This window comes from Anas acuta, chromosome 23 (assembly GCF_963932015.1).
Source record: "Anas acuta chromosome 23, bAnaAcu1.1, whole genome shotgun sequence".
NCBI classification, from domain to species: domain Eukaryota; kingdom Metazoa; phylum Chordata; class Aves; order Anseriformes; family Anatidae; genus Anas; species Anas acuta.
The window spans coordinates 3,954,412-3,980,465 of NC_089001.1; the positions used below are offsets into that span (position 1 = coordinate 3,954,412).

A 26,054-nucleotide genomic window follows, 5' to 3' on the forward strand; every position below is an offset into this window, starting at 1 on the left:
CCCCCCCCAGCTTCCCCATCACCCCCAAATCCACGCCCAGAGCCCCAAAAGCGAGGCAGAGCGCTAATTAGGAAGCTGACAGCATCCACCGAGGGCTGGCCCCAAATTGTGTGTCCCCCCCCACCCCAAATCAAGGCTTTGCCCCCAGAGCCTCACCGGGCACCGCGCCCCCAGCACAGCACCGAAATGTGAGAGATGTATGGGAATGGGTGGCACTAATGAGGGTGTTAATTAAAAATCAATAAATAAAATGGGATGAGCTGAGGGAAGCCTTCCCCTCCCGCAGCTGGGGCAGCGAGCGGAGAGACCGGGGGGGGTCTCCAGTCCTGGAGCCAGCTCCAAACGGGCTGCAAAGGGTTTTTAATTACCCCTGGGAATTAAATTAAATTAAAAATGTACCCCCGGTGATCCCCTCACACGTCCCCACTTCTTCCCTGGGGGATTAAAGGAGGACAGACGGCCACAAACCCCAAACCTCTCCTCCCAGGTGAGGCCTTGGGGTGCTCAGGGGCTTGCAGAGAGAGCCCAGCAACGGGGACACGTGGCCGAAGGAACAGCACCAGCGGGCGCAGGAGCCTCGGCCCTACCTGGAGTCAAATCAGAGAAAACCACCCCCTCCCCAAAACCAGCACCGGGCCCTTACTGGGGGTGGGAAGCTGTTACTGGGAGCCCCCGCAGGGGACGTAGCAGTCGCACTCGCAGCGGTCGCAGCACAGGAACCAACGCGCCCAGCCCGGGTGTTTGGGGACGCAGGCGGAGATCTTGACGCAGCCCCGAGCCAGGGAGGGGGGTCCCAGGTGGCTCAGGGCGCTGCAGGACGAGGAGCACCCCCCGGACACCTCCTGCTTGCTGAGCTCGATCCGGCCTCGCAGGCAGATCCCTGAGAGCAAGCAGCACCGCAGCACGTCCCTTGGGTGCTCCCCAAACCTTTTTCCAGCCCCGTGGCGGGTTTGGGGTGAGTGCGGCTCCGCTGCCACCCCATGGGGTACTCACGGAGGCAGGTGGGCTTTGGGGTCCAGTGGCCGTCGGGCTGGCAGGCACTGGCCGGGTCCCCCAGCAGCAGGTAGCCGGGCTGGCAGCTGTAGCGCACCACCGAGCCCACCCACCAGTCGTTGCCGTGCACCAGGGAGTTGAAATCAGCCTCAGGCCGCCCGCAGTTCACTGGGGACGGGGAAAATCCCCATGAATGGGATCCAGGCCCCAAAATCTCAGCCCTAAAACGCACGGCCCCAAACCGTGCCGCTGTACCTCGGCAGAAGGATTTGTAGCCCAGCCAGCAGCAGCTGCCGGCCCCGCACTGGCTCCTCTTCAGCTCCTTGTGCTTCCCCCTGCAGCCCCCCAGGCAGATGGGCGCTGTGCCGGCCCAGTAGGTGTCCTGGGCTGCTGGGGAGAGGGGCGCAGCGGGGTTAGGGGGGCTGAGGAGCACCCTGCCCACCAGCCCCACAGCCTGCAGGGAGCTGCGGGTGGGAGGTGTGAGCCCAAAGGCTCCTCTCAGCCCCCCTGTGAGCCCCCAAATTCTCCTTGCAGCTCGCTCTCCCTTCCCCAGTGCCAAAATTTCAGAATTTTTTGGGATCCCCCTCATCCCAAACCCCCCGTTGTTACCTCCTGGGTACTCGCCGGAGCCCAGCGTGGCCAGCAGGGCGAGGAAGAGGAGCCCCAGCCCCATAGCACTCGCTGCCCTCCTCCCCTCGCCCCCCAGCACAGCCCAGGGGGGAAATTGAGCTGGGTTTCCATCCACAGGGCAGGGAGAGCTCCCTGGGCTGGCAGGGATTAGCTGGTGGCTCCCCATGGGATAATCCCTGCCAGATTACCCTCCCCGGGCATGAGGTTTAAAGGGACAACCCAGGAAACCTTCCCCCACAGCCCGGTACACTCGGCTCTCCCCATTTCACCCCCATTTTCTCCTCCAGCCCCCGTGTGTGGGGGCTGCTGGCATCGCCCCAGCACAAGGGCACGGCCCGGGATCACCCCCACAGAGTTTGGGATTAGAAAAGGAGCAGATGGCCGGGGTTTGGCCTCATTCCCTCCATCAACCTGGGCTTCCAGCAGCCTGTGCTCGACCGCTGGAGAAAGAAAAAGGGGAAATTCGGGGTCAGCCCCACCAGCGAGCCCAGTTTTGCCCTGTCCTCATCCAAACTGCTCGCCCAGAGGCTCTGCGCCCAGGCCGCTCCGGAGATGCAAACGCTGACCTTGCAGGCAGCTGACAGGCACGCCCTGAAGGAGGCAGCAAAAAAAAATCAAACCCATGTCAGGAAGCGGCGAGGAAAAGAGCCTGAGCTGAACGCAGCCTCCCTGTGCCACTCGTGGGGACCTGGCATGGCACAGGCCCCGAGGCAGGGGGCAGCTGCACCGAGCAGCAGCACAAAAAAGCTGCCAAAAGACCCCAGCAGCTCCAGCCCCCCGGGAACTCGGTCTCTTCTGAAGCAGGCACTGGACACGGGTGGGCCTAGCACGCTTTTATTCGTCTCTCCCAAGTCCACCGCCCCTGCAGGAGCCCAAACCCCAACGTGGGGAGGGAACCCAGGGGAAAATGAAAGTGTGAAGAAGGCTCCAAGCCCCCAGGGCTGCAGAGGGAGAGCAGCTGCAGCCCTCTCCTGCCCCCGAGACCGCTGCGACGGGCTCAGCACCACAGGACGAGGTGCAGGGAAGGGATGAGGGCAGATGCAGAGCACAAGGCAGGGGGAGAAAAGCTCTGCAGAGGGCCTGACGCCTCCCCAGGTGAGATTCTGCTGCACAGCACCTGTTTGGGCACAACCCAACTGAGGACTGGGCTCAGCACAGCCCCACGGCACTGGTGAGGGAGCCTGGGGGAGGTCCCCAAGCCCCCAAAATAAAGGGACAGCTCATTCCGGCTGAGTTTTGTGACCCACAGCCGGCAGAGAGCAGTCCCTCTCCTCCACAACGCCACCCAGGCGGGCAGGAAGCCAGCCAGCTGCACGTGGGAGAAAACACCGCCGACTTTCTCCCCCAGACACTTCCCAACTCCCCCCAAAATCCCCCCAGGAGGGAGACAAAGGACTCCGAGCCGCAGGGGGAGGCTCAGAGCTCACACGATCTGGATGCCCAGCTCCTCGGCCGTCTTCTGCAGCCGGTCCATGACGTTCTCCTCCAGCTCCACGGGCAGCCCGCCGGGCGCCACCGCCCGCTCCCGGCCGTAATACCCGGCCTCGCCCTCTCCCTGCTCGTCGCTGCCGTTCCCCACGGGGCTCCCTGGGGTGCTGGGCTCCTGCCCCGAGGTCAGAGCAGCTCCTGGCAAAGCTCCTGGCCGTGCTGCCTCAGGGCTGGCAGCAGAACAAGCTGCAGCACGTGGCGGGGCCGCCCGCTGCTCACAGACGCGGTTCTCCGCCGGGGGAGGCTCGGTGGGGGCCTCCAGGATGATGCCCTGCAGGTTGCCCTCGCCCTCGGGCAGCACCACGCAGTCGGGGGAGGCGTCCAGAGCCTCCCCCTGCTTCCCCCTGGCCTTCAGCAGCTGCTCCGTCAGCTCCACGCTCTCGTAGCGCACCAGCTGCAGCCTCATGTAGCCGTCCTCGTGTTCCTTGTACCTGGGGGGGGGACGCCAAGGAAGGAGGAATCACATTTGGGGCTACAAAACTCTGCTGCTGCGAGGATTGTAGCACTGTGGGGTGGCTTTGCTGCCTCCTGTGCTAGGGGGGTGATAAAGGGGCGCAGTACCTGAAGCGGGGATGCCCCGAGGGCCACTTGAACTGGTGTTTCTTCCTGAGGTGCACCGTGAGGTTGTTCCCCCGCGTGAAGCACTTGTCGCAGACGTGGCACTTGTAGCGGGGCTCCGAGTCACCCTGGGGGGCAGAGAGAGGGACATAAACACCCCGAGAGCCTGAGCAGAGGGGCTGGCACCCCGTGGGAGCACGGAGGGAGCAATCAGGGTGTCAGGTGTTGATATCAAACATCACCGCAGCCAGAAAGAAGCGCAGCCTCACACTCTTACAGTTTGGGGCTGTGTGTGAATTTAGGGTTGTTTTTTTTTGGGTCTCGTGCTTCTGCAGAGCACGAATTTAGTGGGTTTTTTTGTTGTTTTTGTTTTTATTCCTGGAGAGCACGGCCCTACCTCGTGGACCTTGCGGTAGTGCAGCTTGATGGAGCAGAGGGAGCGCGCGGTGAAGCTGCAGGCCTCGAACTCGCAGCGGTAGGCGGGCTCCTTGCTGTGCGTGTCCAGGTGCTTCCTCAAGTCGATGAGATTCTTGCAGCTAGAAGGAAACGAGGAGAAAGGGAGCAGGCTGCAGGGCGCACACTCCGGGTGCTTTTTGCCACCAGGCTGGGAGAAAAGCGAGCTCCGGCCCTCACCTGTAGTCGCAGTAGTCGCACTTGAAGGGCCGCTCCTCGCTGTGCCGAAAACGGATGTGATTACGCAGGGAGGAGGGCAGCGGGCAGGTCATGTCGCACAGCGGGCACTTGTAATGGTTCACTGCAGGGGAAAAACATCAGGGAACGCCAGGGAATGTCAGCACGGGGCAGGGCAGAGCACACGGCTGGGAGAGGGAGCCTCTGCTCACCGTGGTTCCTCATGTGGTCGCGGAGCAGCCGCTCTGTGGCGAACCTCTTGGAGCAGTGAGAGCACTGAAACCTCTGCTCTGCAGCGCCGGGGCCAGGGAGGAAACGGAGAGGGCGGTGAGAAACGAGATCAAAGCGCAGAGAACGGCACAAATGAGACAAAGAGGTCGTTAGAGCGGAGCTGGGAACCCTCCTCTCCAGCCAGGAACAGCAGAGACAACGCCAAAAGGACAAGAAAATAAATAAAACGTGCAAGGACCAAGCTGCCTTCCCTTTGTGCAGCCTCTAACCTCCCTGCCTCTCCCACACCACCCTTCCCAGGCCCTTCAGCACCCCACACCCGACCCTTTTGCTCCCACGGGCAGCCCCAACCACCCCACCGCCCGCCCAGGGGGGGCTGCTCACGGTCCAGCGCGGTCTGGCGGCGGATGTGGTCGAAGAATTTGGTGTTGTTGGCGAACATCCCGCCGCAGGTGGGGCACGCCACCACCTTCTCCTGCGTGTGGCTGCGCAGGTGCTCCCGCAGCTTGCAGCGCCCCTTGAAAGAGCAGTCGCAGTCTGCACAGAGAGGAGAGAGCACTGTGAGGATCCTCCACACCCGGGGACAATGACAATTTCAAGAGCTCTCTGGAACCCTGGAAGGCACACAGAGCCCTCCAGTCCAACCCCTGCAGCCCAGCCCCACGCCGAGCCCCCCGGAGAAGCCCCGCACGCCCCTGATACCTTTCCAGCCGCAGAGCACCACATGGTTCTCCTTCCCAGCCGCCTTGTACTCCGAGCAGAAGCTGTGATCCTCCACGTGCCGATAGAACCACTCGGGATTATCGAACGACCTCTGACGAGGAGGAGAGACAAGCAGAAGAGGGTGAGACGCCCACACTGACCTCAGCCAGCACACAGCAGGCACTCTTACAGGGGCACAACCACCACCAACAGAGGCAGGGGAGGCACAGATCTCCTCCCCTGGGCCTCGGGCAGCGCTGAGCAGCGCGGGGCGCTCACCTCGCAGTACTCCCACAGGCAGAGGAAGTTCTCCTGGATCTCGGGGATGATGTTGCGGCTCTGGAAGTCCAGCTGGCAGCGGCTGACGTCGGGCTGTGCCCGCAGGGCGCGCAGCCCCCACTGCTTCAGCTTGGTGTGGTAGCAGTGGAAGTAGACGTGGCGCACCAGGTCGGCCGGGCTCTCTGGCGAGCAGAACCCGCACTCCTGCCACAGGCACGTGTACTCCTCTGCAACAAAACGCCACAAAAACACCCCAAAATGTACCAAACACCCCCAAATACGGACATTTTGGGGCCTCACCCAGCGGGCCCTCACCCAGCGGGTCCAGCTCGTCGCGCCGCTCCCCGGGCAGGTGGTGCCGCAGGTGCTGGGCTACGTGGCCGCAGAACTCCTCCATGGCGGCGGCGGCGAAGGAGCAGGCGGCCCACTCGCAGCGCAGCTCCACCGCCTCCCTCACGGGCGCCATGGCGGCCTCAGCCCCGGCCCCGGCCCTGCCTCACAAAGGGGGAGCCGGAAAGCAACGGACCGCGCCCCGGCCGCCAGCCAATGGGAGCCGCCCGCCGCTCGGCCGCCGGCCAATCGCAGCGCCGGGCGCGCACCCGCGCGTCCTGCGGTGGAAAGGGGGCGGGTGGGGTGAGGAGGTGGAGAACGAAGGTTCCGGGCATAAATCTGTCCCCCACCCCCCCAAAAAAAAACCCAAACCCCAATAGGGCCGCGGCCCCCCGGCCCCAGCACAGGGCTGGCCCAGGAGCCCCTCAGCACCGCCATCGTGGGCAGAAAGTTACACACGGCTGCCCTCCTGCACACATCTCTAACCCCTCATAACATGGCGATAGGGCAGGATATGGCCCTGTGCGACGTTCGCCCGTCATCACCTTGCTGGCTGGTCGGCATCGCCCAGCTCAGACCCCAATGGAATCGTTAGGGTTGGAAGAGACCTCCGAGATCACCTGGTGCAACCATCCCCTACCACCAATGTCACCACTGAGCCATGTCCCCAAGCACCACATCCAACCTCTCCTTGAACACCCCCAGGGACGGGGACTCCACCACCTCCCTGGACAACCTGTCCCAACGCCTGGCTGCTCGTCCTGAGGAGAAATGGCTCCTAAATCCCAACCTAAACCTCGTCTGGCACAACTTGTGGCCACTCCCTCTAGTCCTATCACTAGTTACCTGTGAGGCTGACCCCCAGCTCCCCACACCTTCCTTACAAGCAGTTGCAGAGAGCAATAAGGCGTCCCCTGAGCCTCCTCTTCCCCAGACTAAACAACCCCAGTTCCCTCAGCCGCTCCTCACAGGACTTGTGTTCCATATCTGCACGGGATGACAAGTATAACCAACCCTTCAGGACTGCACTGGGACCAGCTCACACCTGGGCTTGATAAACTCATACCCCAGGCTCCATACCCAGCACATCAGGGTTTTTGGTGTGGGTCCCGGCTCTTGCAGCAGCAGAGAACAAAGCTTGGCACAGGCTTTGCAGCTGCCACAGATTCATTTCAACGCCTCCAGGGCAAATGCTGCTGCCGTTGTCAAAAAAACACAACCAAAATTCCTCTCAGTGCACACGCTTGCAACCTAAATACACACATCTGGGCATCCTGGCCAAACACAAAACACAAAAAAACATGCTATCCATTGGTATTACGTTGCCGCTGTGAGACAATGTGACATATTCTCTTTACCCGGCAATGAAAAGACAGATCGAAATGACAGTTTGAAATAAACAAATATGCATTGAGTATTGCATCTGCTGCTCCAGGTTTTTGTAGTACAGAACAGAGACACAATTATTACAGCGGTTTGCTTTGGCACAGGTAAATACCATGCTAAACAGAATGGGATTTTATAAAACGTGCCATAAAAAGGTGCCTTGTCAATACACAATTGCTTCCATAACTCCTATTGTACACACAGTACGTGCCTAAATCCACTAAATAATATAGAAAATCTGGATCTGATGCTTTTTCAAAGGAAAATGTAAGTTAAGGGATGGATTCCCTATAAAAGAAGGCTGAGTTTTTATTTTATCTCTGTTTAATTATTTTCTGCAGGACCTGTTGTTGTTTTCAGTGTAATTGTTTTGTAATCAGTACACCTGGACTAGCACAAAGCTATTAGCTTGAACAGGGCTTGGCTTTAACTTGTGAATCCTAACTAAAGTATATAAATGTCTGGCACGGGAGACAAAACTGGATAGGAAGCCTGCCAAGAAGCAGGTGGCAAACTAAGCTTATTGCTGACGAGGCAAAGACAACTCTGCTGTTGGGACCTCACATCTGCCCACGCTTCCCTGCCCTGCCTGGTGCTTCCTGCCCTTGTAACACCTGTCAGCACTGCGCATACCAGGTGGGGGCAGCCAGGGACAGTCTGGCCAAAATAAGACTTGTCCACGGAGAGGGCAAATATACACGGTCAAAGACTTCATTCACAGGAGCTAGGGTTTTCCAAGAGGCTGTGGGATGTCCTCTTGGTCCTGAGCACTGCATCAGAGCAGGCAGAACACCCGAATCATTCCATAAGTTGGGAATTCTGTACATCGGGAATTACTTGTGATGTTACCTCAGCTCTGCCTTCCCTACTTTTCTCGATGGCCTGATCACATCAGCCTTCACCAGCTGCTGCCTTTTATATCTTGTCTTCTAAAGGAAAATAATAATTACACTTAATAATAATAGTAATAATAATAATAATAGTAATAATAATAACAATAGCAGCCTTCCTCAGGAAGTCAGTTCACATGACAGGCCAAATTCATCTCCGGGCCAATGCAAGGGAGAGCACACAGAATTATAAAGAGAGACAGATCTTACCTAACAGACCCGCAAGCTGGCAGCAGGCTCCACAAGGAGGAATATTTAATTATGAGGAATCCAATGGCGCCAGTTTTGCCCTGCTCATGTAAGATGAGCACAGTAATGCTGTGTACCAGCCCACTCTGCGCACAAAACGCTCCCGAGATCATCTGCCTCACTGCAGCCTGTCCTCAACGCATTGCTGGGCTGTGCTAGCTGTGTCGCAGGAAAATGGCTCTCAGAGAATTTGTGTAATGCCCAGGCTGGCCTGTGAGGTCCCAGACAGACAGTCCTACTTCCTGAGCATGGCTCGTGTGCATCTTCATCAGCACACGGACATTTCACGTTTACTGACAGTGCTTGTTTCCAGCTTGTTCTTTCACCCATGAAGGGACAGGACGGCCCGTCACTGCAAGACTTACCAACCTTTCACTTGAACCAAACATTTTCCATTGATGAACTCAGCTCAGCTTTCATCCATGAACTGTCAGCTCAGACAGGAAAGAGACCCATTGAGAATGATCCACACTGACCATGCAAATCGGAGCGATACACGCATCAAGAGATTTGCATTTAAGCAAATCCCAAACAAGGTATTGTGGAGACATCACTAAATTGTAGAAAATATATTTCCATCAGGCTGAGCTGGAACTTTATCAGTGGAGAATGAGCACTGACTTCACTCTGCTCTGGGAAGCTCATGACAGCCCTTCTCCAACCTCCTGCAGAATCTGAGAGCTGGGACTCATCACCAGTGATCGCAATGGAAACAGGTGAGTCTCAGCACCTTGACTTTCCAAAACCATAAAGATGCAGCAGCACGATGGAATTACCGGGGAAAGAATATACCGTGCCATCCTTGGGCTCAACTTAAAACAATGCAGAAAGGAGAATTGGCTAAAATCAGCATGTGATACCTTTGCTATTCCGATAATTTAACAATATTTATTTGAATATTCAGCCCTCTCTAAACCAAATTCAATTTTATTTTCAATATTTTTTTTCCAAAAGGCAGTTATGCCAAAGTGATGTGAAATACAATCTAATTTACTTGAAAAATTACATTAACTCTGGCCTAAATTAGCATTTTCTTCCTTGATGCTGCCAAGAGCAGGATTATGTGGGGTTCTAATAGCTCAGCATCCGATCCTGCTGAATAACACGCCAAGTTATTTCACTTGCATGTGCTGGGCTGCTTCCTTAAAAAGGGGGTTTGGGGACAGAGCCCTTGTATTGCTTACTTTGTCTCAAATTCTTATAACTGTGGGTGTATGAGTGAAGAAACTTCAACAGCACAGCACCCTGGTGTAAAGATGTATGTAAACGTTTTTTCCACTGTCTTTAGACTGTAGTAAAGATGTTAGGGAAATGGGACTGCAGAAGTGCAGAGCATCAGACAGTGGCTGGAAATGGTCACAGAAGCAGGGTCAGCTAACAAAGATGTTGTAGGATTTGGCAATAGCAGGCTGATGAACAAAGGAATTAAAGCTGGTCACGGCTTTTCTAGCAATGCTATTTTAGAAATATCTCCATTCTGAAAATTAAATATGAGCATACTCATGGCTGGGGTCCCTCTGCCAAAGCTCTGTGCTGAATCGAGGCCTGATTCTTCAGCTGGATGCAGCCAGCAGCAGCTGCCTGAGTTACTGGAGGCAGCAAACCACGGTGGAGCCCAGTGAGCTGTGCTCTGCAGTTCTGGCTCATCCATCAGATCGCAGTGCTGTATCTCTAAAGGAACTCACGCAGAGATTCCGATGCAGGAAGCATAGCTCTTTCTGCCACTTATGCCTGCTCTGCCAGAGATTTTGAACCCCAGCTGCCAGCACAGGTACCTCTGCTTCCAACTGCTCTCAGTAAAAACAGCCCAGCAGAGGGACTACAGGAGGAACACTTCTCTGGGCCATGGAGAAGAGCCAGTCTCTATACAGAGAAATTTCTTTCAACCTCAAGAGATTATATCCATTGCTGGCTGGGTCCTGGCTTGTCCAGAGATGCTGGCTGGTCAGTGTGCAGACTGTCTTCACCCCTATTTAGACTATATTGATCATAAGTTTTCTGGGGGCAGTGTCCTTGCAATGTGTTTGCCTCATACCTTGTCTTGGCTGAAGTCTCTCTCTGGTCGGTATTCAAACACCAAAACCAAGCTGCAGTTGCCCCAAAGTTGCAGCTGCTATGCCCAACAGAAAACATCTGGGGTAACCCCAAGCCAGCATTGCGATTCTGTTGCTTCCACCCTTTTCCCTTTGTAAGCTCTCCATGTGTATGTGCACCTGGGGACACTGTGCCACACGACTGAAAGTGATAAAAGGAGCCAAACGGCACTTCCTGAAAAGCAGACGGGCAAAACGATAAACCACAATTTCAGACAAACACCTCAGCTGTGGAATGGCTGTTGGTGTCCCCTCGGGAAAGCACAGCTTGGTGTTTTCCAAGGGATTAACTTCAAACTTCAGTTTTTCTCCAGAAGGCTCCAATAAAAGCCCATCTGGACACTCCTCCCTGGCTCCGCAGGTGCGAGCTCTGTGCGGCGCAGCCCGTTGGCAGGGATAAAAGAGCTCCCCTGGAACTGCACCCCATAGCTCTCTGCCCTCGCTTGTGGCAGAACACCTGCACACAAGGCAGACAGACCTCAAAGCTTTTTCCAGGCGAGGGAAGAGGACAAATGCTTTGCACCACAAGTCACAGACCTCATGTATGGGTTCTGCTGGATTCCAGGCAGCTTGAGGGAACAGGCAGGGTGGCATGGCTGAGACCGTACCCTCCTTTCCTTTCATGATACCTTCACAATCTATTTCACATTGCCATTTAGGGAGGTCAAACCCACCATTTGGGCTACTTCTGCCTTTGCTGCAGTGAGATCAAAACCATCTCTGCCCCCAGAGCGATGTGCTGAAAGCCAGCAGAACTCCAGAAGGGCAACAAGGAGCTAAACCACAGCATCTCTGCTGGAAGCACGCAGGGCTGCGCCACTAAATCAAATTTTGCTGATCCAAAGGGGAGATTGTAGGAGTCCCAAAGCACTCTGGAAAAAACAAAAAACAAAACAAAACAAAAAAAAACCAAACAAACAAACAAACAAAAACAAATCTACCAACCATCCAGGCACTGATGGAGCTGCACAGAAACCACACGGCACCCAGTGCTAACTACAGGGCAGGGCACGTCAGTCTTTGTTCTCTGCAGACGAGCAGCCCTCACTGCGGGATTCCTAAGGGATGATTTTGCATGAATAATAAGTCTTACGTGCTTCCTCCCTAACTTGGTGTGCAGAGGGAGGGAATTGGCTTCTTCCATAATAACCTCTTCCGCCTACTCTCTGCCTTTGCTGAACTCCTCTAACACTTGTCTCATTCACTCAGTTACTACAGATTTTGGCAAGCGAGTGTACCAAGGAGTGCGAGTGAAACACACAGTCAAAGATCTTCTTGCTGAAAAGCGATCCAGGCAGAGCAGTGGCTCCTGCTTCAGTGTAAGTCAGCTTTGTTTATTTATTATTATTATTATTTTTTAATCCAGAAGTCAGTCCACATAATCCTCTGGTTTAAAGAGCTTTTGCACTGGGTGCAGGGCGCCGCCAACATCAGGAGGGAACAGTGAAAACATTTACAACACCAGTGTTTTCCCCCCCAAAAATCACAGATGGTTCCTTGATTTTTCCACATCGGTGAACCTTGGAGGCACTGAAGTTGCAGCGTGTGTATATTTAGCAAATCAGTAACACTGAATTTCCCATTCCCTTCACATCCTGTGTATGACACCTTCCCAAGTCAGCTTGCTTTCTCACCAGCCACATTTGAACAGCCGAGTGCCGCAGAAATAGATGATCTTCCCTGAATGTTGTGCTCCTTCCAGCTCCTCTCTGGCATACCCAAGCACCAGGGGAAGCGCAGTGATGTTATGGGCTGGAAGGAGGCCAAACATCAGCTTGTAAGAGATGATGTCTTTTTCAAGTGGTTCTATGGCAACAGGAAACCAAAGTGAAATTATAGTACGCTATGTTGTTGGTGGTTTTTTTATTTTTTTTTTTTCGGGAATAGCCATACAAGCTATGCTGTCCCCAGAAGGGACACAGCACTGCAGGTGCCACCACGGGGCACCCAGAGGCACCACAAGCCACTCGCTGGGTGCTTCAGCTCTCACCTTTAGCAGGCAGCAGCACCTTGCCTCCAGGCCGGCCACTGACAGAAGAGGAGATGCAGCCAAGCTGCTGAAACCAGGTCCTGCAACGAAAGGGTGGGAGCAGAGACCTGAATTACCGGCAGCAGAAAACACATTTTTGGAGTTCTGATGCTGTTGACATTCACTGAACAACCAGATCTTCGCTGAGGACTCTCATGCTTCCCTTGCTCCCTTTCTGGAGGCAGCAGCTTTTTTGTTTAGCACCTCACCGTGTCCAAACTGCCAGCCCCAGGGACTATAAAACACACACCGCTTGCTTTATTGCCCCTTGCTTTATATTCCAGAGCTACATAGTTCTGTGTCTATCTAATGCAAAATTTGCCCTATTGCTAATTCCCCGTGATAGACAAAAAATTATTGTGCAGGGCAAACATCCGTATTTGCTGGAACGTATCATGAAAAGAACAACTGTAGGAGCAGCTCTTTATCTGACAGGTAACATAAACCAGAATCAAAGCGAACAGCAGATGACTGAACACCCCTTTGTATATTTATGATGCGGTGTAATTTAGCTGCATCTTTTGTCTGAACATGATCTTTGCTCTGAAATCAGTAAATCTTTGCCGTGCAAGGGAAGGTCTGCGGAGCTGAATTGAGCTTCTGAGGAGAGGTCATTGCCCATCAGAGAGCAGCTGATGGGCTGTTTGCGGAGGCAGCAGAACCATTTCCTGACATCCAGGCGTGACACACATTAAATGATAGGAAAACAGTTTGTACCATGGTAAAAACTGCACAATTTGGGCATCTGAATTCCCAGCAACTGCAGGGCCAAAAGGACTGAGCCCTGAGCTCTGGGGAAGGTCTGATATTGTCTGCAGAGAGCCAAAAGAGAGAGACTTGACCAAGCTGCCACTCTTTTTATGATAAAAAGGCACAAACCACGTTCTTGTCTTAGGCAAGGACACCCATCAGTGCACAGACAGGCACAGCAGCCCTCAGAGCCTTGTGGTCAGCAAAGCACTTTTATTAACCCAGGGCACCTGGGCTCCCCATCGCAGGGCCAGAGCCATAACGCTCACAGCTTGACCTGCATCCTTTTACCCCTTTTTACCCTTTTTTCCCTTTTTTCTGCCCCAAGGCAGCCCTGTAGCTGAACATGCCTGAGCTCTGGGGGTGAAGCAATGCAGCTGGGGGCCAGGCTTATCGGCAGCTGGACGTGCTGCAGGCTGATGCTGGCTGAAGTGATGCTGAACAGGCACGCTGACGTCTTGCAGGAGACCCAGCTAGCCGGGTCCCACAGCGCTGAAAGGAAGTAATGCAGGGAGGAAATGGACTAATGGGCTTAAATTAAGCCGAGCCATTCATCACCTGATAAGGAGCCAGGAGGCAATGGCAATGTAGGGCCTTCACCGGGGTGTGCCCAAAAGGGCCTGTGACACCGTTTCAGTGGCTGTTGAACAGGCAGGATCAAGGATTTACTCAGATGCACCACAGATCTGAAATGCTCCGTGCCAGAGGATGCCCAGGGACCTCCCCATTCCTCCAGCAGCACACCCCAGCTCTCCTCAGCGCAGCCCTTCTCTGCTACCTGCACCTCCAAATGCAGGCAGAGCACAGCCCTGCTGCTCCCTTACGCCTCGAACACGGTATTAGGGTTGCCAGGTGACAGCTCTGGACTGCTTCTTGCCAAGGCTGAGGTCTAAACACTCGTGCAGGGGGCTGAACCATCACCTTCAGGCAAAGATCCCTCTACAGGGGAACCTTCAGGATGCTGCGGCCATGGGCAGGCAGAGAAAGCAGTGGGGAAAAAGCCCTGAAGCAGGAGAAGGGATCACCAAAACGGCAGGCACGCAGCAGGAGGGGTGTCTGCTGACACCAGATTTGCATGGGGTGGCCTCAGCCCCACAGGGCGCTGCGTTACCAGCGAGGAGCCTTGCTGAGGGCTGCGGCCAGCAGAGGCTCAGCCTCAGGCAGGTGCAAGCCCTGGTTTTGACCCTGCAAGGTGAGAGCTCATCTGCCCACGAGCCGGAGGGCTCCTTCCTGCCACCTCCTGCCACTCCTGTGGCCCTGTGGGCTCGGGGCTCATTTCCATGACGGAGCAGGGAGCAGCTGCGAGCCTCCCCGGGCAGTAAAAGGAAGTCTTAGCACTGGCAAATTTAATTCAAATCGAAACCTCTAAATTTGGTTGCTTGCTATGGCAGGAACCTCCTGTTTGCGCTATGCAAACTGGAAATAGCACGGCACCATCGCTGCCACGGGCACTGCGGGTCCAGAGGGCTGGAGGCAGACCTCGGCACGGCTCCGGGGATGGAGCAGGTGCCTTCCCCGCAGTGCCCTGTAAGGAACGAGCCACCCAGAGCACCAGGGTCGCTCAGGACTAATCCTCCCTTACCTTGGGGCCAAGAAACTGCTGTTATTATTATTCTCAGCATTACCGTGCCACCCAAACAGGAGCCAGAGAGAGCTGCCTTCCCCACACAGCTCCCCAGGAGCCAGCTGAAGAGGCTCCACGGCACGGAAGCACAGCACATGGGCAGCACGAAACCAGCCTGCTCTGACCAGCACACCAACTTTTTGGGACCTGGTTTATGCCGACACCAAAGTAACCACCCAGCATTGTGGCTGCATTAAGGGACGTTGCGGTGTATGAGCACGAAGCCAGTTATCGTGGTATTTCTACTGTTATCAGCTCTGTCCAAGACCTTTGAAATCTCTTCTTAGCCTACATCTGCTAATACCTCAGAGGCCCCAGGCTTGAAATCTTGAAGTTAATCTCTCCGTACTGATAACGCCAAGGCTCAAACAGTACATCACAGCTATGCCAGCACCTTCCCAAATTACAAGCTCAGAGAACCACCTTGCTTTGAAAACACATTTTTTTAACGCATCTTTATCTTTTGCAGGGCAGCACCAGCACACCACAGTCATCTTTCGGCCAAATGCCAGGTGAGGTTTTCCTCCCACCCATAAATACCTTCTGTGGGGGTTGGACAGAAGGTACTGCTCCTCTACAGGTGAGGAAAGGAGCACAGGAGCAGGACCACCCCTTACAGAAAGCCCAGGAGGAAAGTATTTCAGAGTCAACACAAGAGCAGTGGTCTGCTGGAAGGCCCCTATAGTCTTGTGTGAAGTTCCTAAAGGGAGGCAGAGGCAATTACAGCAGCTCCAACTTTTTTTTTTGATGGAGATACCATCTGGTGAACCCCTTTCTGACCCCTCTGTGCCTTCCAGTTTTCCCTGGAACTGAAGAGAAAAAGCACAAGAGCAGGAACTGACCTGTGCTGTTCCTTGAGCTCAGGATAGGGAAGCACCACTGGAACAAAGGCAGGAGGTTTTGCAGCCTCTAACGCACTTCTTCCCCCAGGGTTGTGGCAGGACAAGGAAAAAAAAAACAAAAAACAAAGACCTCATATTTAAAGCTTCCCCAAACATGTTTCGTTTGCTGCAGATGGAGGTGATCTGCTGGATAAGGGGCAGCCCAAGCTGCTAAAAGCTTTGGGCAGGCACAGCTGCTTCACATCAGGGTTGACTCCTACCTGGGGAGGTGCAGGAGAGGACAGGGCTCTGCTTGGCACCTGTGGAGATGCTCTGCGGCTCCCCGGGTGCTGCTGGTGTGGTTTCCCTTTAGCCATCCCTTTTTTTCTGACTGCCACAGGTTCCCCTACCACGGCAGGTTACTACGGAGTCAGGAGATCCTTCACAGCCGACTTGGATTTCCACAACACCAAGCAGTTTGTCAGTGATGTCTATTCATCCCCGCTGGGCTCCAAGCCCTTCGCGTGCGATTCCTCCACCACCCAGGGCTACCCAACGCTTCTGGACCCCTACCTCCCCGAGCAATACGGGGATTTCCGCAGCGCTCCCCTCACGCCTGGGACCAGCTCCTTCTTCAGCCCTCCTTCGCTGCCCCCTCTCCTGCCATCCTTCCCCAGTGACACGGCGCATTTCCTACTAGTGAGTGCCTCTGGTTCTTGCCCCCCCCGTGAGCGATTACCCGATTGAGGCTGGGGTTAGGTCAGGGGGTCCCACATGGGAAGGAAATGGCCACTGCACGAGGCAGCCCCAGCTGAGCACACGGCCGATGGGGAATTATTTTACTCTCTGTTCCCACCTCATGGCCCCTTTTCCTGTTGGAGAGCGGCTGCTAAATACACGATCTTCCCTGTTCCCCAAACAACAGCTCCATTAAGCTCCTGAAGTTTCTGGAAACATCCTGTGTTGGCTCCAGAAAATTGCCTATCCCTTCCTTCTCCCTATCCCCATCCCTACCCCAATCCACGTCCCTGTCCCTATCCCTGCTGCTTCCCGACTCACACCGCGGGGCAGAGCTCCTGAACCCTGTAGGATCAGGGCTGGTCAGTGCTCTGGGAGCCTGTGCCCAGCTTTGCCCACCGCTAACCCCACGGATGTTTCCTTCCAGCACTTTTAACACCCCTCTAACCCAACAAAAATCCTTGTGAGCATTCCCAGCCAGGCTCGGGGCGGGGAGGGGAGCGTGGCGTGGTGATGCCAGGCTAGGTGTGCCATCCCCTCCAGGACAAGCTTTAAACCTCACGGCTCTCCCTCGCCTTCTCTCCCCGCTTCTCCACAGAGAGAGCCGTGGGAGCAGACCCCTCCTGACAGCCTGGGCCAGTCGGACGCCGCGTGCTCCGACCCTCCGCAGGCACTGCCCACGGGCACCGGCTGCCTCACCTCGCACGAGCCCGGAGGCTCTTCCCCGTACCGGAGCTCGAGCTGGACCCCGGCCGGCCCTGGAGCCCAGCCCTACCCCCTGCATCCCCTTGAAGATGCCCACTACTCGCCCGGCTACGCCGCCACCTCGCCCTACTCCTTCTCGCCCTTCGTCACCACGGCGAGCGAGCTCACCTCCAGGATGAGCCACCTCTCACCAGAGCCGCCCGCGGAGCTGCCGCCCCTCCACGATAACTCTGCCTGGGCAAAGGAGGATGGAAATCCCTCCTGGGGCACCTACGAAGGCCGGAGAACTTATTGAGGAGGGATGAGAGCTGGAGGGAAGGGCAGGCGCTGACTGTGATTGAGGCAAACGAGCTGCTCGCACGCTTTTTCCCAGCAGTTTCCTTCAGACCGAGGATGCTGACAGCACGCAATGCTTCACGCTCTGGTTAGAGGTCACTGGATGTGCCACGTTTAGCTTACAGGGGGTGCTCTGGTGCCTTAGGAAAGCCAGAGCTCACCGTCCCGCTGTGCTACCAGTAAAATACACAGCCTGAAAAATACCTGCACGTTACTGGCCTGTGCTGCAGGGACAGGTCTCAGGCACTCGCTTTCAGCTGCTGAGGGAAAAACTGCATCCCCAGAGCGGTGCCACCAAAAGAGGGTTGGGGAGCGAAGCAGGGGCTGGGGGAAGCCCTGGTTAATAGCGTAATGGTGCCTCGCCTGCCTCAGATGAGGCGAGTGAAGGCTTCGTGGGCTCCAGGAGCTGCCTGCAGCTCGTGGGGCTGCCATGGGGCACCCAGCGGCCCTGCAGTCCCAGTGCCAGGCCGGGCTGCCACGGCCACTAGAGGTAGCTCTGCACACACACAAACACGCTCCCACACAGACACCACAGCCCTCTGCACCCCTTGGCCCCCATCTCGTCCCCCCCCCAACCCCAAAAATCCTCCCTGTGGGACCCAGGGCCTGAGAAGGGGGCGGTGATGGGGTGGCTGAAGGTGCTGCTCGCCCTTTCCCCTTAAACCCTGGGGATGGGGGGGGGGTCTGGGAGCCCCCCGGCCCCCTCCAGGGACCACAGCCCAGCGTGGGGTCACAGGCCGCATGCCCTACAGCCCCGAGCACCCCTGCACATGGGACCTGGGGGCACGGCGATGTACCCACAAACAGGCAGCGGTGCCGGACCCCCATGAGCAACACAGCACAGGGCTGCCAAGGGGGTCCCTTTCCACAAAGCCCCCCCTCTTGCAGCTGCACGTCCACCCCCACCAGAAAGCCCCCAGGCTGCTCAGATCCCCCAAAAACACCCCCTAGGCCACACTGCTGGCACCAGAGGACAGGGTGGGAGTGCTGCAGCTTTCAGGTGCCACCACATGGCCGGGCACAGCCCAGCCCCACCACTGCACCCCCGGCACCCCCCGTGGGGCCGAGCCCCCCACAGTCCCCGGCGTGCAGCCGCAGCCGGCCGGGAGCACCCAGCTCCAGCCCTGCCTTGGCTCCGCTCCCTGCTGCCGCTTCCTGATTCCCCGGCCCTGTTCAGACCCGTCCAGAAAAGCAAACCCCCGCGGCTCTGCGTGCCCCAAGCCCTCACCCACCCACCCTGCAGGCTGCGCCTTTCTGTTTGCCCCGGGGGGGTGCCGGCAAAGCCCGGCCCAGGGATGGAGCCAGCAGCCAGGGCTGAGGTGCTGGAGGTGTCGGATCCACTCTGGCACTCGGCTCCTCACCGAGGCAGGGGCTCTGGAAACGCTCCCAACCCCAAAGCCGTCCCTTCAAGGGGCTCCTGGCCACAGCTGGGGCTCAGCCCTCTGCCACCACCACTCCAGGGAGAAGCATCCCCAGCATGGCAGGAGCTGAGGGGCCCCAACCCCTTGGTGCAGGCAGGCCTGCATTGAGACCCCCCAAAACCCCCCATGCTCCAGAACAGGGCAAGGAGAGGGCTCCCCTCTGGGGCAGAGCAATGCTGGCCCCGCTGCACGAGGGAAAGGATCGCCGCCGTGCCCCAAAATCGAGTGTATTTGTCCAACTTCAGGAGAAAGAAAAGATTCAGCTGCAACAATAGCCAAGCTGAGCAGCTGGTAGATTATTAACAGCCTGGCCTGCTTTCTGCCATCGGCCGGCGATTCCCGAGGCAGGGCAGAGACTGCAGTGCCCAGGGAAAAGTGGGAGTGTGACCTTAAAAACCGAGCCCCCGGCCACATCGGTGCTGTGTGGTGATGAGGGGTTGCCCAAAATCTGGGTGGTCCCCGCGGCCTGCAGCCCCGCGGCTCGCAGCACACGGGGCAGGCCTGAGCTGAAGCACACGAAGGAGAGGCCACTGTGTGCAGCACCAGCAAAGTGCCCGAATTGGGGGAAAAAATGCAAATAAACGCCAAGACAAGGCCGGCATCTGGCAGAGGGGAGGGGGTCCTGGGGGAAGAAGTGGGGTTGGGGTGCCGTCCGCCACCCGGGTGCCCAGGGCGGCCTCTTTGCTGCGCCACGCCCACCCCGTGCCATTTTGGTCTGAAAAGCTTCATATTTGCCCCGAAAAAGCGACAAATCGTGCAAAAAGCCACAGCGGCCCTTGAGGAGTCCTCTCTGCAGGTAGCAAGTGAAATATGAGAGGGCTGGAGCCCAGCCTGGGCGGCTGAGGGGAAAACACTGAGCTGGCTTCGAGGCATCTGCTTCGTTTGGGGGAAGATGGCTAAAACCCTGAAAATGTCCCAAAAGCAAGGGGTGGGGAGGGTGGCCCCGCCGAATCCTGTTCCCCCAGCCCCTCTGCTAGATGGGGATGTGCTCGCTTTCACAAAAAGATAGCCCATTTTGCGGAGCCTTTGAATATTCAAATTGAAAGTATCGCGCAATCATTGATTGTCAAATCATTGGTTTCTAGAGGTTTTAAATACTTGGCATTAGGGGAGAAAAACTCAAACTTTTCCCCGGGGGTATAAAACCATAATATTGGCCCGGCCACCGCCTGCCATCGCCGCGGGGCCAGCGGGGTCCTGCGCCCCCCAACCCCGAGCCCGCCGCCCGCAGCCCCCTGGCCCCGCTGCAGGGCTGGGGTTGGGGTCTGGGCCGCCGCCGCCGGGGGTCTCCCGGGGGGTGCCCCCTCCACCACCTCTCGCCATGTCCGGTAAGAGCCGGGGGGCCCCCCCGGTGGCCCCTTTTTTTGGGGCTTCCGCGGGGTCATTTCGCCTTGCGAGGCCAAAGCTCGGCGCCCGGGCGGGGAGGAAGCGGCGAGGGCGGGGAGGAGGAGGAGAGGAGGAGGAGGAGGAGGAGGAGGAGGAGGAAGGAGGCAGCGAAGGCTCCGCGGAGGGCACGGGCACACGGGGAGGGGGGAGGCTGAGGGGTCGCGGTCTCGCCCCCCATCCCCCGGCCCTGTCCTGTCCCAGCCCCGGCCCCCAGCAGGGGGGGCTCTGCCGCCAGCCCCCGGCCCCTCGGCGGGGCTGAGCAGCGCCGAGCCCCCGGCCCCCGCCGCCCCCCGGGGGGGTTTGGGGCAGGTTGAAGGAGGGGCTGGGCGCCCCCCAGCCTTCCCCGGCCTTAGGGCGTGCTAAAAGGGGTTTTTTTCAGCCCAGTTCAGCAGGGCAAAATCCTCTGGGGAACCCTCAGCACCTCCCTGGGGGCAGGCAGCATAGGGGAGGTGCGGAGCAGCCCCCCAGCCCTGAAATCCCCAGCCCTAAAGCCCCACAGACCCCAGACCCCAACCCTTCAGCTCCCAAATCCTTCAGCTCCCAAATCCTTCAGCTCCCCAACCCCACAGCCCCCAGCTCTCATCCCCCAGCCCTACAGCCCCCTAGCCCCCATCCCCGCAGCCCCCCAGCCCCATCTTCTCGCAATAGGGCAGGGAACCCGCCAGCAGCCACCCCGCTGTTTGTAGGGTCTGCCACTGCGTGAAAATACCAGCAGAAAAGTCGGGACGGAAACCGAACTGCCAGAGGCTTTGAGTATTTCGGCATGAGTGCGGCGAGTGAAAGTGATTTTTCAGACTAGATAAATTTTTTGCTGTTTCCTGTACTAAAAATCCCTCGTGGTGATAGGTATAGTGGCTGATGGTTTTGTTGCTTTTGGCTGGACTGAAGACATCCTAAATGCTTTTTTTTTTTTTGGTTGTTGTTTTTGAAATAAACGGGAGTTGTACAGAATGAGCAAGACAAAGAGATAATCTCGGCTTTGCAGAAAGCGATTCATGAAAGCAGTCATTTTATTTGTGTTTTATTTAGCCCTCTGAATAACCACCCACATATTTGCATTGTTTTATTCCTGCTCTTCATCTGCCAGATGAAGTGGTTCCCACATCTATTTTCAGGTCCTAAGAGCGGCAAATATGACAGGAATTTAAATGGATTCAACAGTAGCGCCAGATATGGAGCTGGGTATTAGGACACCTGGAGGGGGGGAAAAAAAAGAGATACTGAAGAACAGAACACGTATAATTAATACATATAATCCAACACCAACTTTCTCATAAATGTCTGCTTGTCACGAGCCTGAATAGCAGGTGTGAGAGAGGGCTGGGAACTCAGCTTACAGGTAACGTCCAGAGACCGATATCTGTCAGTCCTAACTTGGTTCCACCTAGAGCGTGTCTGAAAATTCGCTGGATGTGCCCCGTGCTCTGCAAGTCTCCCACCCCATTAAGTGTTTTTTTCCATTAATTCTTCCAGGAAAGCCCAAGGTGTACCAAGGCGTGCGAGTAAAGATAACAGTCAAGGAGTTACTGCAGCAGAGGAGGGCGCGACAGGCGGCCAGCGGTGCGACAGTAAGTGAAAAACTTCTGATATCTGCTCTGTCTCTTCCCCTTTCGCCTTTTATTTTTTGGCCAAGCCAGTCCCACTTGTGCGTCTCCCAGCAAATCCAGTGTCCCTGCTGGATGAGTCCTGTTTAAAATGTGGCGTGGCTGGGCTGAAGCAAGCACTGTGCTGCACCAGGTGGAGGATGTGCCTCTCGGACACCTTCAGCCCTCGCCGTGCAGCTCAGAGGAGCACCCAGGGCAAATTTCTGCCCTGCTAAAGCAGCAAAAGGTGATGGAGACGGGCCAAAAAATTGGGACTTAGCAATTGTTCCAAATTTTAGCCGGCAAAAAGGAAGAAAACCAGGCACGGGCAAAGAGCCCTTAAGGAGGGCTCCATTCTGCTCCATGAGGACTCCTTAGTGCAGGACGAGGGGCACGTCCCAGTGCTTGGCCAAATTCGGGTCTCCAGCATTGTCCAGCACCACCTGGGCAGCTCCGAGCCCCTTCTGGGAGGGGAAGGAGATCGGATCCCAGGCGCACAATGCAGGCAAAACCATCCAGTCTTTGTAAGAGCCCTCCAGCTCCAGCCACGCTGGGGATTTGCATAAAAAAGGTTGGTAAATCATTACTTCTTCCTGGTTCGCGACACCGCCGCTTTGGATGGTTTTCAGATTTCATCTCCCACCTCCTGTGCCTGGCGGCAGCTGATTGCACAAAAAGCTGATCAGCCCGCGGGCTGGACGGAGAGGCTGGGGTGATCCGAGCACAGAGCTGCTGGGCTCTGGAAATGCTCCCTCCTCCCCACCGGCAGCCACGGGGCTGCCTGGATCTGGTTTGTGCTTCCCACTGCAGGTTGATGTAACGCTTATCTCGCCCACAAAGGGAAAACTGAGAAGGTGGCAGTGCAGGAGGCTCCTTTTGTGGCCTGAAAAAGGTCCACGTTGTCCTGGGGGGGGGATCAGCTGCTGCCTGTGGGGAGCTGGACCCAAAAAGTTCTGCCGTGGTGCAGGTCCGCAGCCACAGCGAGCAGGGGGAGCCCTGCAGGCACTGTCAGAGCCCAGAGCAGCCACTGCTTAATGAATTCAACCTGGGGATAGGAAGCTGTTAGCAGGAAAATGAGCCATCAGCCGGGGAGCATTTTGAATACAGGAAATGAAGTGGAAATCTGTGTGAATTAAAACAAGGGGGTGGGGGGGGGGTGGGGGGGGGAAGGATTTACATTTGCAGAGTAGATTCTGATCCCAAGCAAGCATTGACACTCCTGGTGCTTCTGGGTGGCTCTCTCCCCTCCGGCAGGTCAGGCTCCTAGGACAGACGCTGGCCTCTCACCTTCGGATTCCCATATCCCTCCAAAAATGAGCCCGTTTGTTTCCACGGGGGCACGGAGCTGTGTCAGTGGGGAGCGATGCCAGAGCTGGATCCCCAATGGCATCGGCACCACCACCACGAGCCAGCCCAGCCCTGCGGCTACCTGCAGTCGCCTGTGGTCACGTTTCAAGACCACTCTTGCTTCACTGGCTCACTCTGAATCATTTTTATCCCTCCAAGTTCTTTGGGGTTTCTCCTTTTCACCAGGTTGGTGCTGGGCTCCTCCAGCACCGTTATCTACATAGGCTCAGGGGAAATGGTGTTGCTCTGTCAATACTAGGGAGGTTTGCTCTGCCACAGCCACGAGGGAAAGAAGGTTTACATAAATAGCTTGAAGCGAAACCCTGACTTACCTCAGCACGCAGGAAAATGCCTCTGTGTCGCAGCATCTACAAACCCTCCTCTTCGCTTCTCTTTGGCCAGGTCTCGTGGGGCAGCAGCAGCATCCAGTTCTCGGAATCTGTGTCTCCTCCTCACCCAGGTTGGTACAAAACCCATCCGCACGGCCCTTCCCAACTATTCCCACAGCCCAGAGACCTTCCAGCCCTCGGTGCGGGCAGGCAGTGCCAGATAACCAGCAGTGCAGCCAATCAGCACCTGAACGGAGCCCGGGAAATGCAGATGAGGATGCCGAGAGGCCGGCAGGGTACACATCACCCTCTACACCAGCACGCTGAAATGCTCTCGTTTATGCAGTTTATTTTTCCCACAGCACGAAGGGAGAGCCCCTTCCAGGAGGGATGCTCATCCCCGAGGGAGCAGCGTTGCTCTCCCGGGGGGCCGGCACGCCGTGGGGCACCGTGCTGAGCCCCAGCAGCACTGGGGCTCTTCTTGCTCTCCTGGCAGCCTTGGCAGGAGCCAGAGGAGTGTCAGGTTTTCAGCGACACAAAGAGCTCCTTCCTCGTGTAGGTGAACATCCAGGCAAAGGGGGAAGGGCTGGGGGAACAGCCCGTTGGGCTTTCAGAGCCTTCGATCGTTTTGCGGCCAAAGCAAAGAGACCTGAAGGCTTTGGCAGGTGTGAATATATACATTGTGTGGACAAGGAAATGATTAAATCATCAATAGTTGGGAATCAATTTGCTTATGTTAATACAGAAACATGAGCCATGCTAAAGCTCTTCCAGGCTGGTAAATCACCATCTGTTTACGTGTTTTGGGTGCCTCTTGTTCATCCCCCCCATCTTGCTAAACGCTCCCACCCTGAGCCTGCACACAGCTGAGCGACTCTACCTGTGTGCGGCCCCGCTGCCTCCAGACCTCGCCCCTCCATGTGCTCAGAGCTTTGCTTTGACCCAGATTTGAGCACAGCACGAGTAGGTAATAATTCTGAAGCCACTTCTGCTCAACTCGTGCTCTCGCCCCTGGGCGCAAAGCCGCGTTATCGCCAGCTTGCTCCATCCTGCCTGCCCGGGGGTTTCTCTCCTCCCTGTTTGCTTTGCTGGATGTTAAAAGGATAAATCACTTGTCTGTTACCCCGTTCTTCATGTTTTTGAACCTCTTCCTCCTGGTGTCAGCTCCCCTAGAAGATGCAGCCATATCTCACCTGTATCTAAATCCAAAGGGGCACTGAACATGGGAGAGTCCTGAAATCTTTGTGCGGACAGGCACCGAATAACCTGCACCTCCTTGTTTTACCTTCCCTCCTAGTGCCTTTCGATGCAGAACCCATCTCCTCTGCTCCCAACTGCTGCCCATCCTGGCAGTTTTCCAACTGCCCCTCCTGCGAGGAAAGCCCGAGCTACCTGGAGCAGCTGCTGGACTCCTGCCTTCAGACAGAGGCAACCTTAGAGCCAGCCCTCGGTGCTCTCCAGACGCCCTCGCACTACATCTCGGACTCCTTCCAGCCTGTCCCGCTCTGCTTCAACCAGGGCCTGGTAAGCACGGCGTGCCAGTGTGCTCCGAGGGAGGCTGGGGCCGGGAGTCCCATCCTAAAAGATTTGCAAAGTGCTTCAGGGGCATGGGGTGCAGCCACAGCAACACAGGCTGCTGGCGTGGTCCTCTGCCTGGTTTCTGCTTGGAGCAGAGGACGGGGAGGGCACTAAAGCCTAAAGAGGCTGCAGAAAAGGGGATGTCCCCTCTCCAGATCCTACAGATGTCCTGCAAGGAGCAGCCTGGTTACTGTTAGTGAGGGCAGGGCAGCAGTGCAGAGGTCCTGGCTGTTCCCCTGGTGCCTGCAGGCTCCCCAGATCACACCCTAAACCACCCTGTTCTTTTTTTTTTTTTCTTTCCCCTCTCTCTCTCCCCTCTCCCCCTGCAGGCTGCCGGACCCCCGAGCTTGGCTGACCTGCCCAGCCCTCTCACCTCCAGCTGCTCTCCTCCTCAGCTGCCTCCTTTCACCCCGCTGACCCACAGCCCACCCTCTGCTCTGGACACCCCGACCCACGGCTACCCGGCAGAGGAGTGGCCCTGCCACCCCCCGTCCCCGTACGCCGCCCCTGCCTGCTGCTGCACAGCCTGCGGCCCCCAGCACGCCGACACCAGGGGCCCACAGATCTTCTCCTGCCCCAGCACGGACTGCCTGGACTGCCTCCCGCCCGTGCCCGATGACTTCTTCCGACGGGACAGGAGCTGGGACGTCTGCTACAGCTAATGGGAACGGGGCCTCGCGCTTCTGCTCTGCCCCAAGCAGACGAATTGCCCACGAACTCTGCGAAGCTGCAGGGCCTCGCACGGTCCAACCCACCCGTCACTACTCACACATCTTCCACACGATGTTGCCACTACATTAGTCCTCCTGTCTTCCATGGGCAGGCACAATTTTTATTTTTTTTTTATCTTGTTTCCCTTGTTTTGTTTTTAGGAGATCCCAAGCTGCCTTGCCAAACACATGTCGTTAAGCCAGCTCCTTTAGTACAAATAAATCATTTGGTACTCAC

At 56.5% G+C, this 26,054-nt stretch overlaps 3 protein-coding genes and 2 long non-coding RNA genes across 5 annotated transcripts; 2 read left to right on the forward strand and 3 right to left on the reverse strand.

Annotated features, from left to right (window-relative positions):
• Positions 1 to 642: 642 nt before the first annotated feature.
• Positions 643 to 1,508, reverse strand: LOC137843681 (uncharacterized). The gene is made up of 3 exons (XR_011089627.1): positions 1,249 to 1,508; positions 994 to 1,161; positions 643 to 880 (listed from the first exon to the last, which is right to left on the reverse strand). It is a non-coding gene; the product is annotated as an uncharacterized lncRNA (long non-coding RNA).
• A 933-nt stretch (positions 1,509 to 2,441) lies between these two features.
• HINFP (histone H4 transcription factor) lies at positions 2,442 to 6,030 on the reverse strand. Its single transcript, XM_068659232.1, has 9 exons — positions 5,827 to 6,030; positions 5,512 to 5,738; positions 5,233 to 5,344; positions 4,915 to 5,067; positions 4,512 to 4,589; positions 4,303 to 4,423; positions 4,067 to 4,205; positions 3,673 to 3,797; positions 2,442 to 3,542 (listed from the first exon to the last, which is right to left on the reverse strand). Exons 1-9 carry the CDS (start codon positions 5,975 to 5,977, stop codon positions 3,047 to 3,049), a joined length of 1,602 nt encoding a protein of 533 aa, XP_068515333.1. The 5' UTR covers positions 5,978 to 6,030; the 3' UTR covers positions 2,442 to 3,046.
• Positions 6,031 to 8,943: 2,913 nt separating this feature from the next.
• On the forward strand, positions 8,944 to 19,775 carry POU2AF2 (POU class 2 homeobox associating factor 2). The gene is made up of 5 exons (XM_068659233.1): positions 8,944 to 9,082; positions 11,669 to 11,778; positions 15,332 to 15,374; positions 16,084 to 16,382; positions 17,020 to 19,775. The coding sequence occupies exons 1-5, from the start codon at positions 9,010 to 9,012 to the stop codon at positions 17,419 to 17,421; spliced, it is 927 nt and encodes a 308-aa protein (XP_068515334.1). The 5' UTR covers positions 8,944 to 9,009; the 3' UTR covers positions 17,422 to 19,775.
• A 247-nt stretch (positions 19,776 to 20,022) lies between these two features.
• POU2AF3 (POU class 2 homeobox associating factor 3) lies at positions 20,023 to 26,054 on the forward strand. The gene is made up of 5 exons (XM_068659234.1): positions 20,023 to 20,211; positions 21,743 to 21,837; positions 23,602 to 23,659; positions 24,826 to 25,052; positions 25,436 to 26,054. Exons 1-5 carry the CDS (start codon positions 20,205 to 20,207, stop codon positions 25,766 to 25,768), a joined length of 720 nt encoding a protein of 239 aa, XP_068515335.1. The 5' UTR covers positions 20,023 to 20,204; the 3' UTR covers positions 25,769 to 26,054.
• On the reverse strand, positions 21,262 to 24,829 carry LOC137843680 (uncharacterized). The gene is made up of 2 exons (XR_011089625.1): positions 23,532 to 24,829; positions 21,262 to 21,463 (listed from the first exon to the last, which is right to left on the reverse strand). It is a non-coding gene; the product is annotated as an uncharacterized lncRNA (long non-coding RNA).

Excerpts from the sequence above, each read along its gene's own strand:
- POU2AF2 (XM_068659233.1), top strand. The coding sequence starts at position 9,010 with ATGACAGCCCTTCTCCAACCTCCTGCAGAATCTGAGAGCTGGGACTCA. Across the intron at positions 15,375-16,083 it reads ATCTTTCGGCCAAATGCCAG|GTTCCCCTACCACGGCAGGT; the intron begins GTGAGGTTTTCC and ends TGACTGCCACAG. Across the intron at positions 16,383-17,019 it reads ACACGGCGCATTTCCTACTA|AGAGAGCCGTGGGAGCAGAC; the intron begins GTGAGTGCCTCT and ends GCTTCTCCACAG.
- POU2AF3 (XM_068659234.1), top strand. Across the intron at positions 21,838-23,601 it reads AGGCGGCCAGCGGTGCGACA|GTCTCGTGGGGCAGCAGCAG; the intron begins GTAAGTGAAAAA and ends CTCTTTGGCCAG. Across the intron at positions 25,053-25,435 it reads TCTGCTTCAACCAGGGCCTG|GCTGCCGGACCCCCGAGCTT; the intron begins GTAAGCACGGCG and ends CTCCCCCTGCAG.
- HINFP (XM_068659232.1), bottom strand. The coding sequence starts at position 5,977 with ATGGCGCCCGTGAGGGAGGCGGTGGAGCTGCGCTGCGAGTGGGCCGCC. Across the intron at positions 4,590-4,914 it reads CCGCCAGACCGCGCTGGACC|AGCAGAGGTTTCAGTGCTCT; the intron begins GTGAGCAGCCCC and ends CCGGCGCTGCAG. Across the intron at positions 4,206-4,302 it reads TGCGACTACTGCGACTACAG|CTGCAAGAATCTCATCGACT; the intron begins GTGAGGGCCGGA and ends GTTTCCTTCTAG.